The 22,052-nt window shown below is 38.3% G+C and overlaps 1 protein-coding gene across 2 annotated transcripts in view; it reads left to right on the forward strand.

Annotated features, from left to right (window-relative positions):
* Positions 1-2,937: 2,937 nt before the first annotated feature.
* LOC146133550 (FH1/FH2 domain-containing protein 3-like) overlaps positions 2,938-22,052 on the forward strand; it is a 50,500-nt gene continuing 31,385 nt past the window's right edge. For both annotated transcript variants that reach the window (XM_083397473.1, XM_083397474.1), the window contains exons 1-4: positions 2,938-3,191; positions 3,409-3,512; positions 5,375-5,433; positions 9,465-9,532. In XM_083397473.1, the coding sequence (XP_083253599.1) occupies positions 2,985-3,191; positions 3,409-3,512; positions 5,375-5,433; positions 9,465-9,532 (438 nt within the window). In that variant the 5' untranslated portion in view covers positions 2,938-2,984. The remainder of the gene's footprint in view (positions 3,192-3,408; positions 3,513-5,374; positions 5,434-9,464; positions 9,533-22,052) is intronic.

The following is a 22,052-nucleotide window of genomic DNA, read 5'->3' on the forward strand; positions in this document are numbered from 1 at the left end:
GCAGCCCGTGTGTTTTACTGCTATTTTGTGTTGCCCATGCAAGATGTCCTATTTTCTGTATATCGTGCAATGTGAAAATCGGTTTTATGCTCTTCTTTGTGCGTAATTTTAATGCTCACGCTTCAATAGCCCTATACGTTTTATTGCGTCGCTTGTTTTGTTTTTAGTTTGTGAGTAGCGTCGGTTTTATTCGGTTCAACAGAGAGTTATATGTGTCGGTGCAAGAACTGAGTGTTTTTACGATATAACTTTGCGTGCAGAAAGAGTAATATGTATTTATGCTAACCAGTTGACGTGAAGCCTTAGTTATTCTGTTTTAAGAAAACAATCGTTGTTATTGATGTGATTTTTATGGGCTTTTCATTAACCGAAGGGCGTAAAACACATTATTAATCTCTAGAGCAGCGTTTCTAAAACGGCACGCCATGAAAGATTACCACGTGCACCACAGATCAACGAAAACATTTTTTGACATATATATTTTTTTTGTTTTTATTTCGGTTATTTTGCTAATTCCACAGCAGTGCCAGTTATTTCAAAAAAATCTTACTAAGCTTCGCCCAGACGTCAACTGGGTTACGTAACGCTGCTCTAGAAAAGCCCAAAACCCCAAAAATGTTTATACTAAGTAACTTGTGTACTGCAGGGCAATACTTTAGTGCATTGCAAGTTCTATATCTAGATAAGCTACATTAACCAAACCACTGTGATTATGACTTGGAATACTCTTGGTTAATATTACATAAAAACCTAAGATTCGAGATTCGTTACCCCTCGTCACAGTCCTGGTCACCAATACGATACTAGGTTGGTATCGGTGTGTCGCCAATTTATTTTGTGCATTTCAGTCGTGGTTTGTTGTCCAATGCAGCGCTTTTTACGTTACCGGTAATAGATAAATTTCTCATAAAATAGTAAAATATTGAACAGTCTAGGATAGCTTTACAATCGTATTACCAACATAATGTTGACTGAATAACCTGCAGAACATTATCATAGTACATTTTTGTTTAATATTTTTGCTTTTTTGACTGTAAAAACATCGTCATTTGGTATCGGATAAAACTGCTGAACTTTTTTCCCAACATTTCATGTATCGTAATTTAAAGTATCCGACATCCAGTGACGTACAGTAGATAGGGCGCACATGGGTCACATAATTCTGCTCGCAATGGTCACATAATTCAGTTTTTTGAAAAGGTAATTGCTTCGCGATATTTCGGATTGTTCAGTTCTACTAGTTACTAAACAAACGTGGTTTCGCCTCAACTCATAATTTCGGTTTGTACAAGGTTACACTTGCCCGTGGCATCCAAGCTTTCCGAGGGCCTGCTTTTTCACGCATATAATTTTAATCAAAACAAGCATAGGTGCAAGTCATTACTACCGTTTGACAGAGTGTAATAAAACGCTTAGTCAACCGTTGTTGAGTTTTTCTGTGGTTATTCACTTTTAAGGTTTTTTAAATATATATTCCGTTTTGCAGTTACAAATGCACATGACTAAATTGCATTTATCTTACTGTCATAAAATAACATGACAAGTTAAGCCCTTTCAGTAAAATGATTTGATTTAGGTAGCCTATTGACTTGACCTTAACTTAGCCATTTTAGCGAAGGATTATGTTGAAAATAGATGTTTTTTTTAATTTTCTACATTCTTAATTTTTACGAATAAAACAGTTTGGTGGCGATTTTTTCGACGGGAACTTGACCTGCTCTGGAAATGACATAAGGCCTACCTGGAAAATGACTTGTTTACAACATAGACAGGAACGGATCTTTGATTTTGTATTACATTTTTTGGACAAGACGTAACGAAGTTATGTCAAAAAATAATGTCAAAAAGTTACGACTAAACGTGACGACATACGAACATAACCTTAGAATTACGAGCGGATGTTACTTACAATTTAAAAACGCATTACCAACCTGTTATCGTTTGGTGCATACTATAAATTATTTTAACTGGATAAATTTGTCGAAAATTGCATTTAACAAGTCACGTAGTTAGAGCATTGCACATAGAAATGTTGAGCTAAATCAATATGGAAGCTTTTATCTGCTTAAAAGTGGTAAAAAGTGCAGTTTGAAAACCAATAAAAACCCGCACACAATCACCAGAGTAACGATATAACGCTAGTGTCATTAACCGGGCGTGGGTGCCAGAGAGCCAACAATACACCGCGTTGTTGTAACCAGGTTGCGAATGCGACGCTAAACGCGTAGTTTCAAGTGCTGTGGCGTCAGTTAAGAGTGACAGTAACGACATGCAGGCAGCAGCAGACAGTTTACCCTGCTTAACGTTGCGGTTAGGCAAGCCTGTTTTTACTGATGTAAAACATATGTTGCGTACATAATTGTAAGAATACACGTTATGCGCTAACACAAGTGGTTATTTGAAGTCCGTTTTAATTAGATTTTTGCTAAATTTAGTCTGTGTTTATTGAAAGCTGTATGCTGCTAGTTTGCATATAATGGTGCTGATCATTTCTGGTAAAGAGACTAAATGCAGGTAAATTTGGCGCTGGACGAAAATGTGGTGGCATTTTAGATCAGCGCCAAAATGTCTAAAATCCCACCACATTTTCGTCCGGGGATTTATATTGCTAACATTATTTGGGTTAGTGTGCGAGTTTGGGTTTGGGTTTGGATCAAGTATTAGTATAATATTTATTCCCCCTTCATTTATTTCTACCTTGCAAATTCAATTTTGACAAATTGTTTTGTTACTGTAAAGTGCAAAGTGGTAGGTTTGTAGACCAGCGTTTTTTGTTAAAATTAGTTTTAAGAAAAAGAAAAGGTTAAATTTGAGGAAGCATAATATAGTCAATCATATTACAGACAACAGTATCATTATTAATAGACAGCTATTACAGAAGATAGGGAATCAAAAATATAACATAATTTTAACAGAAGCTTTATCTTTGTTAGCGACACAAAATTTTACATTTAAAGTATGTGAAACATTTAAAATTGGCTGCAATGTCGTTTTCTTCGGGTCGCGTTTCAACCATTGACAATGGAATACAATATCTGACTTGCAGAGTGCAATATCTGGATGACACCGATCCATTTTCATCCACAAATTTTCCTGAGCCAACCCGGCCACCAAGTTATACTTTTAAGGCCGATGTGCCGCTATGTGAGCAACTTGCAGGGGTGCATAGGTTACTAAAAGCACCCCATAAGGTAATGTACAAATACATACAATATATTTTGCAGCTCAACATTTGCCCTCTTTCAATAGATGTGTGCAGTCATAAAAGCAAGATATCTTGTTTTAAATTTCACTACTATGATTCACAAACAAATATGTAACATTTTTTCAAGGCCTTTTTTTACCCATTTACATTTATTTTGTAATAATTATTTATTTTAAACTTATACCCAATTTGTCTTTATACAGCTTGGGGATTGTACATTGCAACTTTCTAGTACAAGTGTGTATTTGGACTTGGATTTATCTATTTCCGAACAAAGAGAAGAATTTGACTGCTTCTATGCTGAAGGGTAAGCGTGAATATTTCAGTTAACTAGCACTATTTTATATTTAAGATGGGAAATATGTGTTGGCAGTGAAATTGTGTCTGTTAATAGAAACCCAATTGGGTAAACCGTATGTTAAGCCTTTTTCATTGATTTAAACATTAATAGCAAAATTGAGGCGAACAATATTTGATGCCCAAATTAATGAAAAAAGGTTGAATTGATTATCTTATATTTATCTTTTACTGTGATTAATTCCGCAGCAATGTATTTTACACAAATATGTAACTGTTATTTTTTGTTATTACCTGATATAAGTTAACTTAGTGTGACCGGCACAGCAAAGTGTCTATTTTTAACATAGTTTATATACAAATCATAATAAGAGATTTTTTAACATAGTAATATACAAATCATAATAATACAGTTTTTGATATTGATAAATCTCTGGTAATGGACATCTGTTTGCAAGATGGCGGTTACTGATTCATTAACTAGACAATGCAAATGTAAAGATTAGTACAAAAGGCTTAGATTATACTTAACTAGTGTATCAGTAATAAATTGCTCATTGGTTGTTGGACAGTTCTTATTAAATCGTTTTTGATACTGGATGTCATGGGAAAGGCAAACATAAAAAATTTCCTTCAAGTCGAAACATCACCCAAACATTTCCAACAAGCTGTATGTATTGTGCACTGACATTGCCAAATTGTGCTGTTGAGTCAGCTTAAGCCATGTGAAAAGTTCTCAAGATGGGGGATGGGAAGTAATATGTTGAAACTACTTTGTCAATTGCAGTCAATCAAATGCAAGGATTGTTGTCACCAGTCTGGACCACTCACTTTGGTCGCAACTTTTCAAACATATTGACCTTTTTTGGTTATTTGGGCGCCAGTTTTAGCCAAGAAGGCTCTGCCAGGGCTATTTTGGTCATTTTCAAAGTGTTGCTTTCATGTTTTTTTTAATTTTGGCATCAAAAAGATATTGACTAAATGGTTTAGGTATATTTTTACCATAGTCAACATTTTAATATGCAACCAGCCTTTTTAAACACTTCATCTAAACTCATTTTTTAGTACTATTGACTTAAATAATTTTTCAATGCATATTAAGGAGTTTTATCATGATAGTTATTGATTAATAAGATCAACCCTACAAATGGTGTTATTTTAAAGCTACCCAACTTATCAAGGCCTGAAAATGTTTAGCTGCTTTTGCCTGCAGGCAAGTTCATGCAGACAGTAGGTTGAAAATTCTTGAGGTTTATGCTAATGTACTTAAAATGCTAGCTTCTTGGGTTGTTCTTTGTTGCACCTTAATTTGTCTTCCAGTGATGCACATCGGTTTAACTATAAATACAGATTAAAAAGTTTTTAAATAAAGATTGAAAAACTTCTTCAATAATGATTGAAAATATGAGAAAAACAGCTTTCTAACGCACACATGTTTTTTATTTTGCAATTGTTGTCATGCCACACAGCCCTAGCGAAGTTGATTCAATTGGCAGACATAGTCCTTTGCCAGTCAGTTCAGCAAACATCCACTCCATCTCATATTTAAACTGCGATCTTAACGTTTTGTTTACCCCGCCTCTCTGGTAATGGTGTGGCACAAATAGTTCAGCTCTCTAATGTTTGCTTTCTTTCCCTATGAAAATCCTTGTGTTTTTTGGAAGGCTGTTGTACTTATTTGACATTTTAACATAATACCATTTGCATAATACTAACCCCTTGTTTAAATGTAAATGGTTGTTATTCTTTGGGCCTTGATTGCTGTTGAATTTATAGATAGTTTTCATTACTTACAATATGTTTTTCCATATAATTTAGACTTATTTTTAGATATATTTTTTCCAAAGTAAATTTCTTGATATATTTTTACAGCAAACGAAATTCAATCATAATCCGCACCCAGCTGTCCGTCCGAGTGCACTCCTGTATAGGTGAGTACTCAAAGAATGCTTATTAAATTTTGAGACTAAGTGCTACCCCTAAATTATTCATACTTCATGCCGCACCAACTTCCTTTAACCGAGCAAAGCTGTAGTCCAACAAAGTGCTCTTCCAAATATAATTGGTATTTAACTTAATATATATATATATATACATCCCCTTCATTTAATATATGTTCATCCCCTCATTTTTAGTGGAGAGTCCAGCACTTTAAAACCTCTTTTGATTTTTAGTAAACTTTTTGCCCATGGTCAGTGGTCACCATGCATAAATTGTCACAGGCATGAACCTTTACACAATAATTTAACTTGCGTAGCACTTGGGTTTCACCGTTGTTGTAATACCAGTGTAGGATGTTAATGTCTTTCACAGTCACCATATTATTCAAGTATTCACATGTGGTCTTGTGACATTACGATCTAATGGCACGTCTCTATGTTCACAAAAGCGACTTTAAAACGTCTTGTTGCTTCACAAGTCTTTAACGCACCAAGCAAATAATAATGGTCAAAATATTGTCAACCAAAAACGGGAACCTGTCATGTGGTGATCTGACATGACGTCTCTGTGTTTATCACAAGTTAAACACACTTAGCAAATAACAATCGGTTCATATCGCTATTAAAAGGCGTGCGTATTGCAAACTAGCGAAAAACTGCCACCTGTTTACAAAGTGTAGCTCTAGCCACATGGGAATCACACAAACCTGCCAGCGAAGCACTGGCAAGCTCGAAAAAGCGCAGATGCCTGTTGCCTTTGGTCCAGTTGTCATTCTGAGTCATTCCTACAGCGAGGCGCCTCTGCGCGCCTAAGCATACACAACTAGCCGTGCCTCCAAGAATGTTGACCCAACTTCTCGGGGGTAAACGTCTTTTAACAGCGCATTTCATGTTTGTGATAAAACCTATCCAGGAAACCCGGGGCTTTGCCCGAATTTAATCCCTTTTTTTGCTACGTTTTGACTTCAAAAACTGTTAAGGCCAGTTATCTCGTGCTTAAATGGTTGATAGGTTCTTGGAAATCCAAAATTTGAAGGTAAAACATTAAAAGACAAGTCCGTAACTGTTTTTCAGTATTTTCAACTAAAACAAGACGCGCCCATAGCTTGTAAGTGCAAACCTCAGGCAGTAAAATAAGAAGCTTTTTTCGCCACCGTTGGAGACAAAAGTCACGTATAATCCGATTCGGGCCCCGGCTTGGCCACTTTGTTTACTCTCGATCTCCCGTTGTTGCTTTAAAAACGTCCCGAAAATTGCGTCCTCGAAACGCACCCCATTGTGTTTCGACTTCAAGCGCAGACCCTTCCCAGTTGGGCTTGTTTTGGCGCGCGGCCTCTGCCAAATTCGGCCCCACTCTATTGTTTTTGTGCCATTTAAAGACAGAGCGAGCGACACTGGCATGACAACTGTCGGCTGTTGAGCGGGCGACTGCGCACTTGAAAATGCCACGGAAACCCCTTTGATTGTAAGGGTCGCCGCGTCACTTCACTATTGTGCAATTATAAGATGGCGCAACACCCGTAAATTAAACACGGTTTAAATCCTGTTAGATTTACGCTTTTGAAATTAATAAGGCATATTTTTGTTAAGTTTTATCAACGAAATCGCTCTGCTATCTATCATTAAGGAAGTTGCCAGCCGCTTCACTGTACTAGGTATTTCGCAGTCGTAATACAACGCAAATGCTTGTAATTGTATGTCGACCGGTTTATTGCTTTATCCGGTAATTTAATTATATCGCCATTGTTGCAACGATAAGGCGTTGCTCTAACCTTCTATTCAAATCAAGTTTAAATGCCCGTTAGGCCGTTAAAGGTGCAACTTGCTATTTCGTTCAAACAGTGTTTGCTGGCGCTAAATATAACTCTACGCGCAGGCTATGTAAACACCTCTGTCCTCTGTGGTGGGTGTTGTACAAGCGAGGTACGTTCCACAATCTAGACATTTCTACATAACTCAAGTCTTCCACAGTCTATTAAGGAATTCTTTGCAAATGCTTTGTTTGCCAGTCTTTTTAAATAAATACCAAATCAAGCCAAGTCCCAGTCAAGTCATAATTAGACAACGTCAATTCCAAGTGACTTTATTCACTTTCACTTTAAGTTGAATTCACTTGAAGGAAAACATACTAGATCAATTCAAGTTTTAGCCCATTGTTAGCGCAACCCGCCGTGAATAATCTGACGATTGAATAAGAGTTTATTTTGGACGCGTTTCGAAATTTTGCAAAACTGGGCGCAAAGCCTTTATTGCCTATGTACTTCGATTACATTATTGCGACGTCCATGAGTAACGTTTGATGTTCTGTCCGTTGGCCTACATTCCTTCAACCGACGTCTTGTCGACCGTAATTTACAACCAATGTCTCGGCCCAATCCTACAATGAGCGCGTCGATTTTCGATTAGCGGCTTTGGTGATCCGATGTGTTTGTCAGTAGGGCTGTAATGCATTGTAGGTGGGCTTACCTCCCACTATCCGATTTTGGCAAGGCGTCAATTTGAAACCCGCCCAAAGATCTTTTAATGGCCGCCCCACGCCACATGTTGTCGCGAGATTACCTCCGCAATTCTTTGCCTTTATTGTCAATCTCTGGTCAATACCTTTTCGGTGCTGAAGATTAAAGATTAATGAAGATTTTTTTTCGAAATTGCAAATCTGCTGGCGCTGGATTATTCTCGCTTGCGTCGTTAATGTACTGGATCTGTTTACATGGCCATTTCGAAACAGCTAAAACGTGTTGTTTATAACATAAGCCTCTTTATTATGTTTTGCTAAACCTTTGACCATTTTACGTATTTCCGACTACTAAAATACGTCACGACCGCTTTTCGTTATTTAAAAGTAAATATAATATGTTAATAAGTTCATTTCATTTACTTCTGCTTTTATTTGAAAACAAATTTATTTAGGTCAATATGTTGTCACAACGCCATAGCGGGGTTTACCCTTCAAATTCCAAGTACGTCCAACTTAATTATGATCAATTGTCTTTGTTGATTCCCTAATAAATCATAAAAATTAGCATCAATTTATTGTTTTCCCAAGATGGCCTATCTCTGATAGAACGCCTTAAAGATTTTCCGGTTTGAAGCCAAAAGGTCAAAAACGCGGCATTCAATGTTTTTGATTTATGAAGATGGCCAGTGTTTAATACTTTAAAGTGAGGTTTTATTAAATCACCGCTATCGAGAAATTCCATCAAAAATAAATACCAGCTCAGTTGACTTACCCGTGACCGGCTACCTTTTAGGTTGAAATTTCGATGCTTTTGTAAAGCATGAATACAAACTAGTAAAAGGAGTGGTAAATCGTGGGTAAAAAAGATAAATTGGCCGTTTTGAAGTGAACACAAAATCTAGTCCGAAGGGCGATTCGGACAATGATAACGATATCACGACCAACGACTCTGGACACTGGAATTGTATGATTGTCCATTGTGATAGCTTGTGTATACCTGTTTATAGGTCAGCGCTGTAACGCAGCGTTTTCTAAACAGAACACGTTTTTAATATCTTATTAAAATGTTAATACGTTCCAGTGTTGTAAACAATATATTTCAAAATGGCTCAAGTTTCACTCAAGTCATTTGTAAAATAACCCATGTCCAAATCAAGTCTTTTTTAAATAAATAACAAGTCAAGGCCCAGTCAAGTCAATATTAGAGCAAGTCAATTCCAAGTCCTTTTAATAAAAATTTAACGTTAAACTATTAAAATTGGTAAACTCGAGAGATTATGACTCTTATGAGCAATAAGCCAATTTTAAAATAGAAAAATGCTAAGTGAATACACTTCATTTCAACCCAAGTCATTTGTTCAAAATACTTAAGTCAAGGCAAGTCATTTGTAGATTTAACGAATTGAAAAAAAAAGTAGATTTAACGAATTGTCAAACGTTAAAATATTTATTTACGCTCACCGCCTTCGAATTGTAAACTGTTCAAAAATATGCCAATCTGACATGGCAAAGTCCAGAATCGACGCACTTACCTGACTTACAGCCTGTGTGTTTCTTTTCGCAGAAAAGCTCTACAACTCGAAGGGCCGCGAGCTGCGACGTGCCCTCTTCTCTCTCAAGCAGATATTTCAGGTATTTTCTTCTCCCGCGCAACCTAATTTTTGTTTCTTTTGCGTCGACCTTGAACAACTCGCCTTTGGCGTTCGCTCCAAGCGTGCAAAAAACAGGCGATTTCTTGCGGTCGCTGTTTGTTGACGCTTTTCAGCCCGTTAAGCCCACCAAGCAGATTTTGTATTGGCCCTTTTGCAAACCATGCTGCAAGACGACTGTTTGCGCGCAATGGCCAGTTTACTGATTTGAAAAAGTTCTTTAGTTTGACTGTCACTCAAATTTCCCCTAATGGCCAGTGTGCTGATTTGATTAAGTTTTCTGTAGTATGGCTGTCACCCAAATTTCGGTGTTGTTGTTTTTGTAATTGGATACCGACTTTCTGAAATGAGAAGCGTCCCTTTTCTTTCAACTTCCCCGTGCCGTTATAGTATATGACTAACGTTTTGATTCTGTTATATGAAATTATTTAACCTTAGTAGGATTATATTGATAGAATACTGATGATTACCTCTTAACAACAAACGTGCTAAAACAGCGGGTACAAAACTTTTCCCAGTAGAAAATTACGCATGCTACAAAGTGCTTCTTGAGGAAGGCCACATATATGACAACGACAGAAATTCGTTTGCCAGATACTATTAAATAACCAAAAAAAGTTGCCTATAATGTTCGCCCTTGTTTATGGTCCGGCGTAACACGAGCGTAACCGGGGATGGGTAGTGCGTCAGAACTGCTTGCAATTATCCCTTGTAAGCCCTTTCGGGCCTTCGGGCCACTTTCAATGCGTTATTAGCGCCGTACAAGTGGTTTCTGCGACAAGTGCCCTCGTCCCGTATCGTAGCGTTGAGATCCGGTAATTACTAAACTTTTTTCTTGTTGCTTGATATAATGAATTGCAAAGCCCAAAACGTTGTGTAGATCGACATCATCTTGATTAAGACGTTGCGATACGAACTTGTATCATCTTCAGTTAATGTGGCTTCTTCTCAGTCACATTAACTGAAGAGGATACCGTATCGAAGGTCGTATCGAAACGTCTTAATTAACATGATGTCAATCTACTCGACGTTTTTGGCTTTGCAATTGTTTTCTTGTTGATTCGGCAACATCACGGTTGCTCTTTCGGGTATTACTCAAACTTGGTCGTGCGAATAAAAATAAAAAACATGGTCGAACAAACTAATTGTCAAGTAGGTAGAACCGCCACGTTTTGGCGTTTTTCCAATAATGACTCAATAAAACGCCATGGAAGCGCATTCAGAAAACAGACACTCGGGTTTATATTACGCGATCGTACGACGCGCTGTATTAAAAGGTAAAACAAAAATTTTGCCAAGGATTAAAGGAATTTCACGCAAGTTGCACTTCCGCCATGTTAAAGGATAAAGCGCTGTAAACTGCCGTCTTGCGAAGCAGTAATGCACGATGTAACGCGCGAGGATTTCCCTTCTAACTATATCGATATTAATTCCCCAATAAATCTTACCCTTCTCTATTTTGACTGCCCTCTTAGTTATTAATCTAATAACACCTACCCTTGTACAATAACCAACAATACACCCATATGTCAATAGGGCTATGAGATCTGATTAAATTGGCCAACGCCTTCTGTTTGGGTTGGGTTCGTTTATTGACCAATTCACGGGACCAAATTAGGAAGAGGCCCGCCCAAATCTCCACCCTCAACTATAACACATTTGCCGAAACATCCAATAGTTTATAATCTTGGCATGTAGTTTAAAATCGGTAAGCCTTGTTCTTCCGCCCAAATATTTTAACATTTCCATGCGAAGGCGTAAAATAACGGATTCAAAAACGGTTTAAACACCAGTAAAAAAGCCATATCCGCGCGTGTGCTCTTGTGTGTATAAATATACGTGTGTGTATGTGTACAGTATACACCCGTGCGGCTCCGGCGCCATCCATTGTCCGTGTTTGTCGGCCAACCATCCTGAGGCCCATTGTACATGCTTGCGGGGTTTGCGGCTATATCTTTCAGCGCTCGCGTCGCCCAGTGTTGCCGTGATGGGCTCCGTAATTCGATTAGGGTCGCTTGCAACGCGTACAAGCGTCCGACGACCTTCGACTGATTCCCTTTCAAATGACACTGGACACGGTTTTTTAAATCCTTACGGTCTTCTTAGGGTCGCGAGTTTAAAGCAAAACGAATATCGTACTTTTTTTATGTGGCCCCCCCAAAAAAATTTTTTTTTGGACACATGTTGTTTTTGTCCGAATTATTTTTTTTTTTTCTTCAGTCAATTTTTTGTGACGCACTTTTGACAAGGTAAAAAAAAACAGAATTGGCACATGACATTTTCATATTTTTTACTTTTTTTGTAAATCTTTAGAAAAAAGTTCGGTGTTGCAAACTTCCCAATCCAGACAAAAGTCGGTCGATTTAAATTTTTAACTACAATCCGGTCTGCAATATGCCAAGCAAAAAATCAACTAATTTAAACCAAATCAAAAAGTATTTCAAACAAGATGTGACCCAAAATAAAATTTTCTTTACAAAATTCCGCTATATTGGTGCTAAAGCCAAATTTGCGCATAATTTTCTTCAAAACATTTAAACTTTTACCTTTCATTATCTTACGCTTGGCGTCGTCATTGAAATTAAGTTAAGGACTTTTGTTCAGCAGCTGTTTTACCCAAAATTGGTTGAAAAAGGACTGGCACATCATCAGTGATTCCCAAACTGTGTGCCTTGAGAGATTGTCAAGTGTGCCGCGAAGCTTTTTGTAATTTCGGAAAAAAAGTTATTTGTATTACCAATAGGCATACACGCAATCATTTTAAACTTAAATACGCACTCTATTACAAATTTGTCGTATGTTAAGGGCGATTGTAACATTACTCTGTTGTTGTTCTGTTAAAAGTGTGCCGCGAAATATTTAAGTTTTTTTAGTGTGCTACAACCTACAAAGTTTAGGAACCACTGATGTACATGGTACAATGGCATTTGTTCAAATTTACATAGTGTTTCCAAAACGTCATTTAAGGCCACCAGATAAAAGCAACTTGCAAAAATACGCCTTGTTATTTTGCTTGGCCTGTGCCGAGGTCACGATCCCTTTTAGTGGCTTCCCGGCATATTTGACTTTTCACGCCGTTTCGGCAAATCTTTTTCTCGTGCGCGAAATACAATAAACGCATAGAGACGATGCCCTCCCAAGAAATGTTTTCTCGGTAATTTGCTTTGCGTGGCTTTCACTTCAGTTTGTAGCCGAAACAATATTGCAATCACTTGGCGATTTGTCGATTAGCAAGGCTGCCATTGCAGCACACAATATTGCACGCTGTTTTTTGCAGCATTCTGTCCCGGGAACAACAACTACGTGGTTGTCCGTGCGTTTTCCACCTAATAGCGCTCAACACGCCTTGTAGTTTTGTGTACCATACACGTGTTTCCCTAATAACTTGCCCATAATAGGTGTATTTTTATTTACAGCACTCGGTATGCAATTTGGAAAAAAATCCGGACGTCAAATCACATTCAAATATTAAAGGCTGTTTACTTTGGTTTTGATATGGTTAAAGCGTTTTGTAAAACGTGCGCACGACTGTTGCGCAGAATAGTTTTGATTATTTTACGTAAGGGTGAGCTTAGTCTGGAGACAATAAGTTTGTAGTCAAGTTTAAATAGCAAATAGACCACTCGTTTTTCTGTGACTTTTTGCTGCAACCCAGCCTGTCTTGACCGCGTTTGCAAGACTGGATCGGTAAACATGCATTACGTCATTCATTACGTCATTAGGTGTCCCGCTATAATTACGTTTACAGGCGCATTGTTTCTCACAAACTTTTCCGTGTAACTGAATCACTCCAGTATAGAGCGATGCTGACTTTCTATTACGAGTTTACCGCTTCTAATAGAACAGCTGACAAAGGCCATTATTACATCATTATACCGATTCGAAAAGTGAGCGGCTTCTATTAGCAAACAATTACCTCGGCAGGCCGAGTGACCTAATTCCTCGGGTAGGCGTTAAAAGGCGCTGAACCGAACTGTGTGCAATCACGGTCAAGTTGATTTGCCTTATGTTAAGTGGCGCTAATGATGAAATTGCATCCTTTGCGGCTTGGGAGGTACACTTGTCATGTTCGTGTTGACTTTTGCCTCCGGAAAAACGGGGTCATTGCTTCGCCCTAATGCGTGTTTGCTTACTTGAATGTAAATTTGTAGCCCTGCTGTTAAACAAAGAACCATCACATTGTTTCTGTTTGTTTGTCAAAAGCTTCCAATATGCGTTTAAGTAACACTGAATAGTTTTCTTTATTTAAACAAAGTCCAAGACAGATATAATTAACAATTGGCCTAATAGAGTTGTTATGACGTTAGGTTTTAAACAAAATTTCATTCTTCATGATGTACTGGAATTTTATATAATATATTTTCGGTGGCCCTGTATTTAAGAATTTCGTCCCGCAATTATAAAAGCCTAGCAGTTGTCCCAAATCCTACTAGAACCTTTGCCATGATAAAGCTATAAAGATAGAAGTGTGTCTAGTTCACAGTGATAAATGTTAAAGAAAGGCACTTAACCTGTACAGCGTACATATTTTAAAGTTAGCCAATTCTCCAATAAGTCAAGCCAAATAGGCAACAGAACTTTTAAAGAAGCTTATACAAGCTTGAAACTGGAGGTACTGCAGCCCACTGGACTCTAATCTGTGGTTCGAGGCGCTTCTGTCAGTCTCAATCAGATTAAGTCACTTTGACGCACTTTCGTGGTGTCCTCGCAGATACTGGATCTGCCCTTAAGCGCCAAGTACTTTACATTACGCTCCTTGTGCTTGCTCGGAAGACTTGGGATAGGAAAGTTCGAGAAAAGATAGGGAAAAACGATAATTTTTGTTCTAAACTTTGAAGCATAATGGTTGGAGGTTGCAATACGACGTATATGAATATCAAAGCCCCTACAGAAGTAGGGATCACGTTCATTCACCATTTCTTTCTTAGTAACTTTAACAAAAAACTATGCTAAAGATAAGTGCAATAACAAAACGAACAACTATAGGGTTGCGGTATGTTAAAAAAACGATACGAAAGATGACATCACAATGTAAAGTTTATGTCACGCTGCACATTTCCTATTTAAATATGATATTAGCGTATATCGGATTGAGGTTGTAACGTTACGGCGTATGCAAGCTAATTGCATTTCACATCGATCTGTCATCATTGGCTGAGCGATAAACTTTGCGCGTCTTAGTCGAATGTCACCCCTTTCCTAAAGCTATTTGCTATCAAGTGCTTTTTACAGCTGTTTTACTCTTGAGGTTAAACTAATTATTCCCAAATTTTTCACAATGTAGCTTGATAATGAATTGTAAAGCCAAAAAGGTCGAGTAGATAGACATAAACTTGATAAGATGTTTCGATATAAACTTGTATCATCTTCAGTTAATGTTCATAATGGGTACGAATCAATTTTCTAAGTGGAATTTGACAATGCGGTATGCCTAAAGGTAAACGCTTTAGAAGGCGATTTTGACCGCGAAAAATAGGTATGCACTTGCAACCTTAGAGCGCCTCGGAATGCACACCGGAACATCTCGATTTCTGGAGCTGCGGTCGCGCATTGTAGCATGGCAATTTGCCGTGACAGGTCGAACGGGCCATTCGATACAATGCGAACCCCTGTTGAAATAGCAAGATTTACGTGTAAGCCACACTGTGAGGCAATATGACAATGCTTTTTAACCCCAACGCAATCAATATTCAACTCAATCGCTCCGCCAACGTCGAACGTAATCCGAAATCTTATACAATTGTTTTTGAATGGTGTTTAATTATGACCACACTGCATTTTTCAGGCATTCCACAGAAGCTAGTGTTAAAAAAACCTGGTTGGGTGTATGGGCGCTGGTCTAGAATCCTACCACTTTTTTACAGTAACCTAACGAAATGTTAAAATTTAAAGTGCTATGGAGAAATGAGTATGGGAGAATAGACATAATACTAATACTTGACCTGTACCCTAACCCAAACAATTACCTTTGAACAAATATTTGTGTTGACTGGTAGGATTGTAGACCAGCGCCGATTTTTGTACAAATTACTTTTTGATTTTTAATATTCTTGTGTTCATTGAAGCCAAGTCGCCCTTATTTTCTTTCTGCGATTACACCGTTTGTCGCAACTTTTACGATATGTCAATACCGGCGAATGTCTTTCGGTCTCTCCAGAGCAAGCACAGTATTCGCTATTTCACGTCCGGGATTGTCGAATGTAGTCTGACATAGACGGCGCCGCCTTCAGAAGGCAAACTACCGCGGAAGTGGTGTTTACTTGTTACGTACACTCGCTCCTTTGATCTGTGCGAAGGCTTTTGCCGGCCGTGGTCCGTGTGTCTGGTTGTCCCGCCTGCACTTGCCCACTGGTAATTGCATGTCGACACCTGCGCCGCCCCAACGCGGAAATGCAAAAAGGTTCACATGAGAATGATCCTAGATTGCGCCGTTCTAAATCTGCAAACCCTAATAATTGTTGGTTATTAAAGATTTTTAGCATTTACTCCACTGTTTCGGACGCTTCGAAATGCACGTTAATGTAAGTGCGACTACATACCGGCCAATTCTGTATTTAAAACTGGCCCAATTAAATGCATCTCATTCTATAAAATGGACCACCCAGACTAAAGATTCAAGGAAGTGATAGAACAACTATAGATAGACCAAAACATTATTGGTTTGATTTAAAGAATTCACATTTTTAACACAGAAATATGACTGGTAATATTGCAAATTGTGATCCAATAAAAAGCTATATATTTCATCCGACTATGCTTACGTGCAAGTTCGGCTCAGGGCCCTCATTTTTCTGCCGCCGGTCATCATGGTATTTCCTTGTTTGCATAAAGAGGCAACAAAGGTTGACCTTGCGTGAAATCAAATCGAGTCTGACAGTCTGTCATTTGGTAAGGGACGGCGTCTGCGGAATCTATTCTCGCGTTTGCACAGTGGCTCTCCCAGGTCGGTTAAGTGTGGTAACATGACGCGGTCACTTTGTACTGAAAAAGGCGAAAAAACAGTTTGCTGGCGATAATTCACTTTCCCCCAATTGTTATCTGATGGATTTTGCAGATTTTGCAACGTTTTATTTGACGTTACTTTGTTGCGTTTTTTCACGTAAACTGGTTTATCCGTTTAACGCGATTTGGAAACTAAGACCTGCAGTAACACACTCTTACTTAAGGGTAATCATAATAAAGCTGTTTGTTGAAGTTAGTAATGAACAAGATTTTTAAGTTGGACTTCGTGTTTCGGGTCTTGAGAATCTACTGTGTATAAAATTAAAGTGACATCTTTGGATTTTTTCACCTTTATCTCACCTGAACACATTTTGTTTAAACTTGTGGCACTTGAGAATTAATGTCAAAAAGTCATTATCTCACTAAAGACGTTTCAATACGCATTTGTATCATCATCAGTTAATGTCAGTTAATGACTTATCAAAATGATGTCGATCTACTCGACCTATTTGGCCTTGACATTCATTTTTAAGCTACATTTCAGACTTTTTTTGTTTACCAAAACAGTAGTAATGTCCGTATTGGCTTAGCAACTTTTTTAGCTGTCGAGTACCTCATGTTGCAAAACCCAAGACACGCGGTAACATAACCATTCAAGTTGTACTTGCAGTAAATTACTCAAATTTTTTCCCACGCTTACAAAAAAAAAAGACTTTGCACTGCCCCAAACCAACCGAACGTCTGCGAACCTTGATTGCCGAGCTCAGTGCCCCTTTGCGGTGCAGCGGTGCAATTAGATCCGCCAGCCACAACACACCGTTTTGCCGGTTAAGACGTTCTTGCCGCGCAATGGCTGCGGCTGGCATTTCCCGCCCGAATATCTCTTTAATTGAGTTCATGCAGTATCGCGCCAAATAACCTATAACGACGCCTTCATGCAATGCCTTAATGTTGAGGTTGTGGCGCAATTATGGCCCTTAGATAGCTCACGTTTTATTCTGTACCTCGTGGTTGCCTCGAAACACGACTTATACGAAACAGGATTTGCAGCAACTAATTGAAACGGTCTCTTAAATTTGAAAATCTACCCTTGTTATGCAACTGAGAAAATCTACCTCTCAAAATCTACCCCACTTATCGAGCTGAGCAATGGCTATTTTCGCATACTCATGGTTACTTTTACAAACTCGGATTAAATAGTTGCAGTCTCCTTGAACTCGTAGCGATAACCAAACCCAAGCCTTAAGAAAACCTGAAAATAAAGCGAATTACAAGTGTCATATATATACACCGGGAGCCTCGAGGGCTAACTGAAATCTCAAGCACTATTAAGATACGTTGCGTTAAGCTTTGCTTGTAGGACTTCAGAACGACCAGATCACAGTTATATCCATGTGTGCGTATATGGGTCATGGGGTTAGTTTGTTCAGCCAGAGTACACCGAAATAGCATGATGTCTATACTTTGTTGGTCTTCATGCAGTTTCGTTTTACTTGCCCCAGAGTTTAATCTCACGTGGCCAAATTGTGAAATCAACGGCCATTGAATACATCCAATAAAAGTGTGTTGGGTGATGTAGGGTCCCAAAACACGGGGGTCGTATTCTGTAGGGGTCGTGCATGGAGTTTAAGGGGCCACCATTAGGTCTACATCAATTTTGCTTCATCCATGTAAGCTGTAGTTCTTCCCTTCCCGTTTGACGTATAACGTTTTAACAGCATGAGAGTGGCCTATACTTTAACGCATTTAATACATATTCATTTTATTATGTCGCGTGAAACATGTTTTAAAATACGAAACATAGGCAAATGTCAAAAATAATTGAAAACGAAACCCCTCAGCTGCGCATTACTTTAACAAATGCAAAATGTCCCCCAAAAAATGATAACAAATTTGCAAACGTCGCGGGGCCGAAACGGTAGTAAACCTTGCATCAATCCGCTCACTTTGGGTTAAGTTACCACTGCTGACTACGGCTTAGACCCAGTTACATACCGCTCTTAAACGGCGACGGCGCGTAAAGAGTTGGGTAAGTGCCGCATACTTATATTTGAGCCATGCGCGGCGACCGGTGGGGATGGGGGGTTATTTGAGCGGCTTGTAATCCCGTTGCAAAGTTTTGCCAGCGCTTAGGCCCCACTTTTCGACGTTCGTTGTATCCCGACGCCTGTCCGTGCACTGTTGCATCACAATGCCTTGTTTGTGTGCGCCCCGACGCACCCCTGAACCCGCGCGAAATGCGACCGCGGCGTTGAATGTCATGTTGGACAACTGGTGAAAGCTGGGCACCCGTTTTTTCGTGGTAGAAAGTTATTTTCTTGACAAAACAAAAAAACAGCCAACTTTTAACGATATGTTTTTCACTGACGTTTGTCCTAAAGTTAATGGTCGTTTTAAAGCAATGGAATTATCATAAGTTTTCACCAAACTTTAACTGTATTTATACACATGTGTAGATGAACCTAACTTTATTTTTATTTATTGACTTATTATTTTTTACTTAGCGTCGGTCAGTGCAATTTTTGGAGTTAGATTCCTTAAAATACACCTTTAGCGTTATGGCAACGCTACTTACCACAATCGACAAAAAAGCCAGGCCGTAATCAAAACTCTCTTTACTAGCAAACTGTTACCGTTCGTTGCTCACATAGTTTAAGTTAAACCCAAACCCCATACAGTACACAGACTTGGACATCTAAAATATTTCTAGTTTTCTAATCTAATGAATTAGAGCAAAATGTGGCGAATTCTAGTTCTAATCTAATTTAAATTTTACCAAATATGCTACGTTTTCTAACAGTTAAATTTAATTGTAGTTTAAATTTTGTTTTTTTAATTCGGTAATTTTAATCTAATTTGAAAAAATTGAAATGCTTTAGTTGTAATTCTAATCTAATTTCAAAAGGCGAAAATAAATCTAGTTGTCCAGGTCTGCACACAGCAGCGTTTTAGTTTTCTCGTACGTAAACTGTTTAGTCTCGGAGTTGCCGAAGCGTGTCCAAACACGCCGTTGCCAAAAATTCCACGCGACGAGGTTTAGCAAATAACTACTTTTCTATCCCTCCGCACAAATCTTTCTTTGTGCCTCCCTAATCTTCAAGTTCAGTCCTTGCAGCGTCAGGAATCTGCGGCATTTTTGTGTCACGCTCTACTTATTATGGAATCCCACTATCGTCTATTTTATTCGTTCCACACACAAAAAAAGATTCTTTGATTTACGTTTACATTAAACAGTGCGTGTATTGCCAAACACGCGATAATGTTTTTTTAAGTGATTTGGGAACAGATTAGCTTTAGACGTTGGTCCGAATTGTCACATATTGCCGTTTTGCTTTTGTTGGAATGGTGATATATTACAATTTTTGTTTTTTTAATTTGTAATAAGTTTAAAGAAAGTTTGGTCCTGTTGTTCGCAGCATATTTTGGTCGACTTTTGGAAAAGTGTTTTTTTCAACTGAAGGCAACCAAATTCATTTTTTGATATGTTTAAAGCACGGACAAGGCACACCGTCACATTCTTTGTGGCGACTTCTTAAGTTTGCGTTTTCCGTTCAAACGCCCTTCAACTATCCCGTTTGTTTTCACTCGGAACTTAACGTTATAAGTTGGCTTTATCGAAAGTTTTGTCGTGTTTTCCTTGGCCCATTGTGCCGCGATAACAATGGACCGAGCTTTCCCTGGCGCGACGACGCTAATTGTTCTCGCTTGTTACGTCATAAACAGGTACGCTTGGTCTGATTGCTGACTGTGCCGCGATTGGCTTACTTGTTAGGGGTTGTGGTGCAATATAAACGCTAAAGTATGCCCGTGCTGTGTTTGACTATACAAGTTAAACACCTTTTTAAACCAAGCCAATAGCTTGTACAATTAGTTGGTTGAAGTGGTTACGTCAAACGTTCTTTGTACGAAAGTGTACTTGCAATAATACTTCTTTGTGTTAATCTTTCAAATACCTTTCAGGCTACACCAGTCGCTCCTGATATTTAATTCATTAAATCATGATGTACGTTACCTATTAATTAGCCTGTTCCATACATTGCTTAGTATAGATCTTAGGACTGTTTATTTATTAAAACAGATAAAACATAAAATCTTTCAGAAATATATATTACGCCTATAAGGCATCGTCAGTTTCTGTACAAAAACACCATTATTGGCATTTTTACATTTTTGTTTCTGGAAAGATTTTAAGAAATGATTTTATGTTTTATCCGTTTTAATAAATAAACAGTCTTAAGATCTTTGGATACGAAGACAAGAATCTTTCTTTGACATTTTATTGTCCGCGGGAAATCCTTACTTTTCTAAAGTGTTTCAGTTTGCTTAGTATAGTTTACATTTTACGGACACAACACAAAGTAATAACACTGGAATCTATGTCGTGGTTTGGATGCAGTGGAGTTAGAGAATCACTCCGCAAGTAGTGCACAAAACACTTAAAGTCAGTTGCCACCTTAAAATTGGAATTGCTTTCATCGGTTAACCTTAAAATCAGACTTACTCCTTCCGAAATTTTCTTCAAAGGCATAAAAATCGTTTTACAGGTTTTTCAACGCCGTCGTCACGCTTCTAAAACACGGCAAAATCGTAAAGCTTTCACTTTGACTGGTTGTTGACTTTACAATGTGTTTCCTGCGTGGTGCATCTGTCCACGCCTGTATGTGCATTTTGTTGTTTTGTAAGAGAAAAACACCATGTGGAGGAAGCCGCTAACAGTGTATATTTTTGAAAGATGTTTTCTCGCTTATTAAGTGGTCGTCCATCTTCGTCTTGTTATGCCAACGCGTTTCTCGTAAAAAGCGAGCCTTCCCTTATAAGTCGAGTCAAATTCGAGCAAACAATCCCGGAAAAAACAAGGTGACTGTGCCGCGGCGCATTGAGAAACGCACTCGTCGCATTAAAAATACGATTTTAATCCGCAAAGAAAAGCGTCGGGCAAGCGTGGGTTTATGATTCCGAACTGGTGCGCAGACTATACGATGTTCTACGCCTGAACCAGCACTTAAAAAACTGGTAATTAACTTTGGTTGGCGGCGCCCGTCCACGCGACTGCTGGATTTTACGAATCGTTGCCGCAAAGATAGACGAGGCCCTCACTTGACTTTGGGCTTTTCGGGCGATTCAGAAAAGTGACAAATCGCTTTCGGTGTTGTGATTAACTGCGTTTGGCTCGCTGTAATGTAAACGCGGCTTGATTGCATTGTAATGTATTTTTTCACGCCTCTGCAGCTGATTAATATATATTTATAAACCGAAGTCAGGCTATACTAGGCCCTTTCAAACAAACTAATTAAACTTTGCCCGATTTACGCCGATGAATAATTAATAATTATTTATGCTCTCAATTCGTCACAGAAAGTCTGCTTTTGTTTACAGCGAGGCACATATATCGCAAGCAATCAGTGTTGTTAACAAGTCATTTGGAAATGACTTAAGTCAAGTCTTTTGAAATTATTTTACGTAAAAAAAAAGATATATAAATCAATTTTGTAAAAAAAATATTAAATAAAAACAATCAATTTTAAACCAAGTCATTTGTCGTAAAGACTTAAATTAAGTCA

This window comes from Ascidiella aspersa, chromosome 9 (genome assembly GCF_963924565.1).
Source record: "Ascidiella aspersa chromosome 9, kaAscAspe10.2, whole genome shotgun sequence".
NCBI lineage: Eukaryota > Metazoa > Chordata > Ascidiacea > Phlebobranchia > Ascidiidae > Ascidiella > Ascidiella aspersa.